The 10,000-nt window shown below is 43.2% G+C and overlaps 1 protein-coding gene across 6 annotated transcripts in view; it reads right to left on the bottom strand.

Moving 5' to 3' along the window:
- The window catches only part of LOC122253041 (CD109 antigen), a 259,385-nt gene that overhangs the window by 167,290 nt on the left and 82,095 nt on the right, over window positions 1-10,000 (bottom strand). For all 6 annotated transcript variants that reach the window (XM_086543179.1, XM_086543193.1, XM_086543174.1 and 3 more), the window contains exon 3: window positions 4,144-4,759. In XM_086543179.1, the coding sequence (XP_086399305.1) occupies window positions 4,144-4,759 (616 nt within the window). The remainder of the gene's footprint in view (window positions 1-4,143; window positions 4,760-10,000) is intronic.

Consider the following 10,000-nt stretch of genomic DNA (forward strand, 5'->3'; position numbering starts at 1 on the left):
AAAAAAAATCCATAAATATAAACAGAAACAGAATAATAAATAAATAAAGACAGTTGGACAAACAAATATTCAAATAAAACAATAAATACATAAGATAAGAAATATATATATATAAACAAACAAAACAAATCGAAAAAAAAAGTAAATAATCCAACAGACAAACAAATAAAGAGACGAAATAAATAAAATTCGTGGTTCGTCTCTCTTTAAATATTTCCCCTAGACTTTCGCTTGGTCGAATCTGCATGTATTTCCCAAGCCGTCAATCTTTTGATGGCTGGTTTCGATCAGATTCCTGCGTTCCATGTTATACTATCTTTTTTTTTTATGTTAAGTCCTTTTCTCTTCAATCGCTTTTTTTTCTTCTTCTTCTTCTTTTTGATTATTCTATTATACTGTTAAAATTCGTATATCTATATTTTATTTCATCTTATTTTATTTTTTTTATTATTATTTTTTGTTGTTGTTGATTTCCACTTTTTACTTCATCACTCTTTCTCTCACAATTCGCTATTTTTTACTCTCTCCCATATTATTTTAATCTCCATCTTTACCTCTTTGTCCCTTATGTCCCTATCATCATTTCATCTTCTTTTTCCCAATCCTCATCGATTCTTTTATTAACAATTTTTTATCATTAATAATTTCCAAACATTTATTATTTCATTATACATTCTTTAATCATTATATATATATATATATATATATATATATATATTATATATATATATATATATATATATATATATATATATATATAGGAGGGAGGTATATCTTTCAATCATCTATCTATTCTCTTTATCATCACTCCTCCTCTCTCCCTCTATGCATCATTACCTACCCATTCATTTATCACTCTGTCTCTCCCATTCTATCTTTATGACCTCTTCTATTTCGGTTCTTTGGATTTGATCAAGGTCTGCGCTTGACATTAAGCTGACATTTTCCCTCGTGAATTATCCAGTGAAACCTATTGGCGACGTCTGATTTTGCCCTCTTGTGTGTCTATATAGAGAGATAGAGACAGATAATAGACTGACAGATAGAGATAGATAGGGTATGGATACATGTAGTGAGGCATAGAAAGAAGAGAGAACAGATATATAGAGATAGGTAGGTAGACAAGGTGATAGATAGAGAGATAGGTAGATAATGTAGATAGCTAGATGTCTTTATCCGTAGATAATTGTCTCATCTTGAAGTTAATCTACTTCGATGAACTTCAATGAAAACACCACATGGGTTATCTCAACTTCAAAATTAACATTTCACGTAATAAAAATCAACAAAAGAAACTCCCGTTAAAGTTAATATGATGTACCCTTGTGAATTCTGTCAATATATATTTTATTCATCACGGGCGCAAATATGATAAAAGTTCAGCTAACACATGAAAACTGCATTTCCTCAAGGACAAAAATAGCTGCTGTTCGGAAGTTTACAGTAAAATTCTTGGAATAGAAAGAGGAAAAGAATGGCGTGATGTGTCGGTATTGGGAAGTGTCAGAGAGAGGGAGAGAGAGAGAGAGAGACAGAGAGAGAGAGAGAGAGAGGGAGAGAGAGAGAGAGAGAGAGGGAGAGAGGGAGAGAGAGAGAGAGAGAGAGAGGGAGGGAGGGAGGGAGGGAGGGAGGGAGGGAGGGAGGGAGGGAGGGAGGGAGGGAGAGGGAGGGAGGGAGGGAGAGAGAGAGAGAGAGAGAGAGAGAGAGAGAGAGAGAGAGAGAGAGAGAGAGAGAGAGAGAGAGAGAGAGAGAGAGAGAGAGAGGGAGAGAGAGAGAGAGAGAGAGAGAGAGGGAGGGAGGGAGGGAGGGAGGGAGAGAGAGAGAGAGAGACAGAGAGAGAGAGAGAGAGAGAGAGAGAGAGAGAGAGAGAGAGAGAGAGAGAGAGAGAGAGAGAGAGAGAGAGAGAGAGAGAGAGAGAGAGAAAGAGAAAGAAAGAAAGAAAGACAAAGAGAGAAATAGAGAGAGAGAGGGAAGAAATGAAAGAAAGAGCCAGGGAGGGAAGAAGAAAGAACAAGAGAGAGAGAGAGAGAGAGAAAGAACGAAAGAGAGAGAAAGAAAACGAAAGAGAACGAGAGAAAGAAAGACCCAAACCAAGGCAAAAGGGGGGGAAAAATCCCAGAGAAAGAATGCCAAACGGTACTCGGGTTGGAAGGAAGGGGAGGAGGAGGAGGAGGACGAAGGAGAAAGAAAGAAAGAGAGAAAGAGAGAGAGGGGGGGGAGGGGGAAGGGGGGACGAAGAGTAACACATATCGCCAAGAACGGACAAAAAGACGTTCTCCCAGCCAGTGTTTGATGCCCTGCAAAGCTGTGAGGGAGGTATTGCCGTTATTACTACATCTCAAGTTCTTTCCCTCTTCTCTTTTATTGAGGGGGGGGGGAGGAGGGAAAGGGGGGAACGGAGTAGATTGGGATTAAAGGAGGAAGGTGGATTCAGATGCTGAGGGTATTGGGAGGAAGATCCATAGATAGTGTGGGCTGGTGTGGGTTGTATGTCCTATCCTGCGATCGTGTAATCTTTCTATATTTCTTGATCTGTCCTCTCTTTTTCTTTTTCTTTTTCTTTCTCTTTCTCTTTCTCTTTCTCTTTCTCTTTCTCTTTCTCTTTCTCTTTCTCTTTCTCTTTCTCTTTCTCTTTCTCTTTCTCTTTCTCTTTCTCTTTCACTCTCTCTCTCTCTCTCTCTCTCTCTCTCTCTCTCTCTCTCTCTCTCTCTTTCTCCGGTTCCATTCCCACTCTAACTCCTTCCGCGAAAAAAAGGAAAACAGAAAAGAGGAAAACAAAGAAAGAAAACAGAAAAAAGGAAAACAAAACAAAAAAGGAAAACAGAAAAATGGAAAGAAAAAAAAGAAAAAAGGAAAACAGAAGAAACGAAAAACAGAAAAGAAGGAAAATCAGAATGAAAAAAAAGGAAAAACAGAAAAAAGGAAAATCAGAAAGGAAAAAAAAGAGGAAAAAAAAAGGAAAACGGTAAAGAAGTTGATAGAATCAGATGCGGTTCTTACTTTCTTCTGCCTGGCGTGGTATTGAACTGTGTGTTTTTGTTGTTGTTGTTGTTTTTGTTTCTTCTTTATGGCGTACTTTGAAGGACTTTGAACGCTGAGGTTGGAGTTTTCTTGAAGGAACTCGAGAGACGTGGAAAGGTTTTGAATTGTGAAGTAATAAACAGTGTTTGTAATAATGTGATAATAGTGTAGATGTACTTGCTAGTGCCACTGGAAATGATGCCTAAATGTCTGTTTATCTGTTTGTGTCTGTCTGTCTCTCTTTCTCTCTGCCTCGGTCTCTCTCTCTTTCTTTTTCTCTTTTTCTTTTTCTTTTCTCTTTCTCTTTCTCTTTCTCTTTCTCTTTCTCTTTCTCTTTCTCTTTCTCTCTCTCTCTCTCTCTCTCTCTCTCTCTCTCTCTCTCTCCCTCTCCCTCTCTCCCTCTCCCTCTCTCCCTCTCTCCCTCTCCCTCTCCCTCTCCCTCTCCCTCTCCCTCTCCCTCTCTATCAAATTTGTTGCTAAAAATAGAAAACAAAATCACACACACAAAAAAAAAATCAAAACTTGTTGGAATCGGATTTAAGTCTCCCTCTCTTCTGCCTGGCACACTATTGAACAATCTTTTTCTTTTTTCTTTTCATTATTTTTCGAACGACTTTGAACGAGCGTATGAATCGTTCGAGGAGCTTGAGAACCGGGGAAAGGTTTGCGTGAGTGGGATATCATCTAAAAGAAAATTGATAGTGATTAATACGCTGTGTGTGAGGGAGAGAGAGAGAGAGAGAGAGAGAGAGAGAGAGAGAGAGAGAGAGAGAGAGAGAGAGAGAGAGAGAGAGAGAGAGAGAGAGAGAGAGAGAGAGAGAGAAAAGAGAGATATCGAGAGAGAGAAAAGAGAGATAACGAGAGATAACGAGAGAGAGAGAGAGAGAGAGAGAGAGAGAGAGAGAGAGAGAGAGAGAGAGAGAGAGAGAGAGAGAGAGAGAGAGAGAGAGAGAGAAAGAAAGAAAGAGAGAAAAAGAGAGAGAAAAAGAAAAAGACAGAGAGAGAGAGAACGATGGAGAGAGATAGAAAGCGAGAGACAGAGAGAGAGAGAGAAGATAAAAACAATAAACAGATAGACACACACAAAGAGAAACAAAGAACAACAGCATAATAGATACTCACGGATCTCTCAAGACGAAAGGTGATTTCGTTTCCTTCCGCTGATCGAGAACTTCCAAACCAGGAGGGAAGAAACCAGTGTGTGATTCCGACGTGGTAGTAGATGTGGTCGTAGTAGTAGGAGTCGTTGTAGTAGCAGTTGAAGTAGTTGAAGTCTTAGAATCAGTACTAGTAGTAGGATCCGTTCTAGTAGTAGAATCAGGACTAGTAGCAGAATCGGTACTAGTAGCAGAATCAGTACTAGTAATAGGATCCGTTCTAGTAGCAGAATCAGGACTAGTAGCAGAATCAGTACTAGTAGCAGAAACAGTACTAGCAGCAGAAGTATTGGCAATAGAAGGAGCAGTATTTGGTGAAGTAATTTTAGTGGTACTAGCACCAGTCAGAGTAAAAGCTTCCGTTTCTTTCGCTCCTTCTTCTTCTTTCGAAACGCTGTACGTCTCAGTCGATGGGAATTCAGTAGATATCTGCTGACTCGTAGCCGCCACGGTACTGTCAGTGGGAGTCAGTAGCACAGGGTCGCCACTCGCTACACCGAAGAGGAGTAGCGTGTTTGCTGTTATCACGAGTAGAATCATTGTCTTTAGCTCCCCTCGGCGACGAAGCTGTCCACCGCCACCTGTCGAAGAAGGAAGAGGGAAATGTGTTAATTCGGTGCTCTGGGAGAGGGAAGTTTTATAATAAATGGAGAACCAGTAGAAGGGTTGTGTACGTGTGTGTGTGTGGGGGGGGTGTATGTTTGTGTGTGTGTTTGTTTGTTTGTTTGTTTGTTTGTCTGTCTGTCTGTCTCTCTCTATCTTTTTTTTCTCTCTCTATCTAGTTTTATCTCTATCTCTTACTCTCTTTTTCTCTCTCTCTCTCTCTCTCTCTCTCTCTCTCTCTCTCTCTCTCTCTCTCTCTATATATATATATATATATATATATATATATATATATATATATATATATATATATATATACATACACACACACACACACACAATGATTTCATCCTACTTCGCCGCTCCTCTGACGATCCCTTAATAATTCACCTGCCAATAATTCGCAGCGGTGCGTCTCCCTTGCCCCTGATAATTAAATTTGTCACATATGACCTGGGCGTGCGAGGACGTTGTCTCCCGTCACGCCGAACCACAATCAAAGACGAGGACGACCGTTGTAAGTCCTTTCATTTCCCTTGAGTCACTCGTTTTTTGGGATTTACAGGACGATTGGAAGAAAATGATGGTGATGGAAAGTATGATTGGGAGAAAATGGTAATGATAACAAGGGAATACGATAAAAATGGAAGCGCGTCACACATCAACAGTTCTAAAAAAAAAAAAAAATAGGATCGAAATGCCGTGACATCAGGCAACCCCGGACGGGTTCCTCATGCACTCTGCAACAGGTTCTCGGGTAGTCAGGACACAGCCTCCGTACGCACGCTCCCAAATTGCAGGATCAAGGCTACGTGTCCATCAGTCACCGAGTGCCACGCGGGATGCAGGCAGTGCCACACCAATTTCGGATAGGAATCTTTACTGACAGATATCTGAGAAACCAATTTCGGATAGATATCTTTACTGGCAGATACCTCGAACACCAATTTCGGATAAATACCATAACCAGCAGATATCTAAAATACCAGTTTCGGATAAAATATCTTTACGAGCAGATATCTGAAACTAATATTCTTCTTACTAATATTCTAATATTCTTCCATGCTAGATTATTTCTTCATTCTTTATTGTACTTCTTTTTTTTTTTAATCGAGAAAGACGTATCCAATTGCATCACCAGACAAAGAACACCAGCGGACCCTTTCCAACCCTTCCGCTCCCACCGGCAGAAGAGATCACACTGCGAGGCTCCTCTTTTCCACATCCCCTTATGAGCCATAACCTCACACACACCCACACACACAGAGACACACCACGTTTTAATGACAGCAGATCTGAGGTATCATATTCCAGTTATCCCCCCCATCCCCCATCCCCCACCCCACACCCCCACACAACCCACCACCCACCACCCCTAAAAAAGAAAAAAGAAAAAGAAAGAAAGAAAAAAAATCATAACAACACACAAGACACCGCTCCAGACGATACTCCATGCCAAGCTGTCGTTCCCGGTGCTCGTGAGCTGTCACCGTCGACCTCGAAGTGTCCCGGAGTGTCACTAACTACGGGTATGTGACAGACGCGAGAAGGCGCCGAGGGCATGAGGACACGACAAGGCGGAGGCTAAGGAGGTGGCGAAGAGGCTGGAGACGTGTCGGAAACATGTTTGTGTTGATGATTAAGGCGACGGATATCAATAGGGATGGATTAAGATAAGATTCGTGGTGGTATATGAATTAGTATGTTTGAAGAGAACGACAGATGGACGCATTAATTAAGTGTATTTATTTAGTCAAGAATGACGGATGGACGCAATGATTAAGTATATTCATTAAGCCAAGACTGACAATGATGAATCGGAACCTGTAAACGAAATCGACAGAACGAAGTAATTAAACAAGATACCGAGAGAGGGAAAAGTGCGTGGAGGTGGCTGTCCATAGATTAAGGTGTGATTATATAAAAGTGAAAGAGTGGGAGAGGAAGGGAGAGGAGAGGAGGGAAGGAGAGGGAGAGGGAGTGGAAGGAAGGAAGGGAGGGAGGGAGGGAGGGAAGAAAAGGAAAAGAGACAATAAAAATGTGGAAAGGAAAGAGAGAAGAGAAAGAGAGAGAGAGAGAGAGAGAGAGAGAGAGAGAGAGAGAGAGAGAGAGAGAGAGAGAGAGAGAGAGAGAGAGAGAGAGAGAGAGAGAGAGAGAGAGCAGACAGAGAGAGATAGAGCAGACAGAGAGACAAAGCCAAATCAATATAGAGAAACAGAAAGAGAAAAACAGAGAACGATAAAGATTACGAAGATGAAGCAGAGGAGGAGAATGAAGACGAAAAACGAGAGAAAGGAAGATCACAATATCCAGAGGAGGGGCGAATGGGTAATCCAAGAGAGACAAACGGTGATAGGATGACTATAGCGGATAAAGGGAGAAGCGATAACACACCAGAGAAAACGTGCCGATACGATTCACCGAACGGGGTGGGGGAGAATGGGGGGAGAGAATGGGAATAAGGGGGGGGGGGGAGGGAGAGGGAGGTAGATTCACGATGAAGAGAGATAACACAGCTGGGTCTGGCGATAGTCAATAGATAAGAAACACCTCACAAAGAGAGGAGGGAGAAAGGGGGATTGTAGGGGTGACGATGTTCCGATGTGACGTCGGTGTCGAGGGCGAGGCGGAGGTGATGGGGAGGTCGATGGCGTGATGTGAGACGGACAGAGAGAGAGAGAGAGAGGGAGGGTGGGAGGGAGGGAGGGAGAGAGAGAGAGAGAGAGAGAGAGAGAGAGAGAGAGAGAGAGAGAGAGAGAGAGAGAGAGAGAGAGAGAGAGAGAAGAGAGAGAGAACGAGAGCAAGAGAGAGAGCGAGAGAGAGAGAGAAGAGCGACAGTGAGAAAGAGAGAGAGAGAGAGAGAGAGAGAGAGAGAGAGAGAGAAAGAAAGAGGGAGAGAGAAAGAAAGAGGGAGAGAGAGAGAGGACACACATAGTAGGGGCGAGTAAACCGAAAGGGTAAGAGAGGTCAAGAAGAGAGGGGAAAAAAATACCAATCAATTAAGTGGATAAGATTGATTCGTATCTTTCAAAGAGGGGAGGAAGAGGAGGAGGAGGAGGAGGAGGAGGAGTAGGGATGAGGGAAGGGGATAGGGATGTCACCCTACACGAACGGTATCTCACCATAGCTTTAGAACTATACAGAATTATTCCAAATTCATAGTCATATCACAAGTAGCTTTGTAAGATGATCATCTCATTCACACAAAAAATAATAATAAATAAAAAAAGATAATGATAAGTTTAGTATTTGCATTAAGTTTCCCGGAATTTCTAGCAGATAAAGATTTTCAATTAGAAAGCATGACAAAACATATCAAAGGCAGGAGACGATTCAATACTAGGGTAGGGGGCAGGGGGTAGGGGGTAGGGGGGCAGAGGGGTTAGAGGAGGAGGATTGGGTAGAGGGTTGGGGGTGGGGGTGGGGGTGCGGGTGCGGGGTTGGGGGGGGGGCAAAGGGGTTAGAGAGGAACAATGTACAGAGCGAGGCGGTTACATTACACAAGAGGGGAGATATAATACACAAGGGGAAAAAGGAGGGGTGGGGGAAGGGGTGAAGACCAAAGGGGGAGAATCACACACACACATAAAAAAAGAAGAAGAGGAGGGGAGGAGAGAGGGAGGGAAGGGAACGGGGGGAATGAAACTGCACTAAATAAAGGGGAAATGTCTCGAAAAAGCAATAAAGGAAAGAGAGACAGGATTATTGAAGCTATCGAGCGAGTGGCGAAGGAAATTTTAATGAAAAGGGAGACAATGTGAAGTCGGCAAAAGGTGTGGGGAGGAACATTGAGAGAATTAATGAGGATGGAGGAAGAGGGGATGGAGGGAGGGGGAAAGGCGAAGAGGGGAATGGAGGGAGGGGGGAAGGGGAAGAGAGAGAAAAGAGGGGATGGAGGGAGGGGGAGAGGCGAAGAGAGAGAAAAGAGGGGGTGGAGGGAGGGGGGAAAGGGAAGAGAGAGAAAAGAGAGGGTGGAGACAGGGGAGGAAAGATAAAAGAGGGGATGGAGGGAGGGGGGAAAGGGAAGAGAGAGAAAAGTGGGGATGGATGGAGGGGGGAAAGGGAAGAGAGAGAAAAAAGGGGGTGGAGGGAGGGAGAAAGGGGAGGAGAGATAAAAGAGGGGATGGAGGGAGTGGGAAAGGGAAGAGAGAGAAAAGAGGGGATGGAGGGAGTGGGAAAGGGGAGGGGAAGAGGGGATGGAGGGAGGGGGGAAGGGGGACAGGGGGCTGTAAGGAAGATTTGCTAGATCTTCATTTCTTTTTATATATTAGCATCGACGATTGAAAAGTTATGGTATTGGTGATGTTGGTAATGGTGGTGCGGGTTCGAATGATGATGATGGTGAGGTAATGGTAATGATGATGATGATGATGATGATGATGATGATGATGATAATTGATGATGATGATAGTGATGGTGGTGGTGGTGGTGATGATGATGACGATGATGAGGAAGAGGAAGAGGAAGAGGATGCTGATGCTGATGATGAAAGACGAACATGGAGACGAAGACTGAGATGAAGACAAAGATAACGACGGCGATAAAATAATGAAAAATGAATACTATACGAAGCATCACCACAACTAATAACAACATCCCTCGCAATGAACCTCATCACACTTCATCATCATCACCGTCGCCATCAAAGTCACCGCTAATGAACGACCAAACAAATAAAATTCAAATGACTGTCTCACTTGCAATTACGCAGAAAACCCCCCCCCCCCCCCCCCCCCCCCCCCCCCCTATAAATCACACGTTGTTTTGTCTCCTCTGAATAACCATCAAGGGAACGCGTCTCAACCCCTTGATCCGAGCGCGTCCGAACCCTTGACGAAGTGATGTCGAAGCCAAGACTTTCAGACGGATTCGGAGGCGTTTCGACGCGTCTGAACGCGTGGGCGACGTCACAAAAAAAGAAAGAAAAAAAGAATCAATGAAAACCCTCGGCGCATTCAGAGCAATTCGACTTACCGAACCTATAACCTCATTCAAGGCTGCCATTCCTAAGAATAAACGCACGCATTCGGAAAGCATTCTAACTCGTCCGCCTTAAACGAAGCCACAAAATCTTCCATCGAGACGCATTCGGAGGCAGCGTGTGTTCGACCCCAAAAGATCTTTTTCTTCCATCGTACTTTGTTCGGTGATTCCCCCTAATTGAAGCCAATAGATTCTTTGGGCGGGTTGAGTATGATTCCTTTTCGTTGGAGTGTGTG

Source organism: Penaeus japonicus, unplaced genomic scaffold (genome assembly GCF_977035675.1).
Source record: "Penaeus japonicus unplaced genomic scaffold, GWHDUDI00000001_assembly GWHDUDI00000001, whole genome shotgun sequence".
NCBI lineage: Eukaryota > Metazoa > Arthropoda > Malacostraca > Decapoda > Penaeidae > Penaeus > Penaeus japonicus.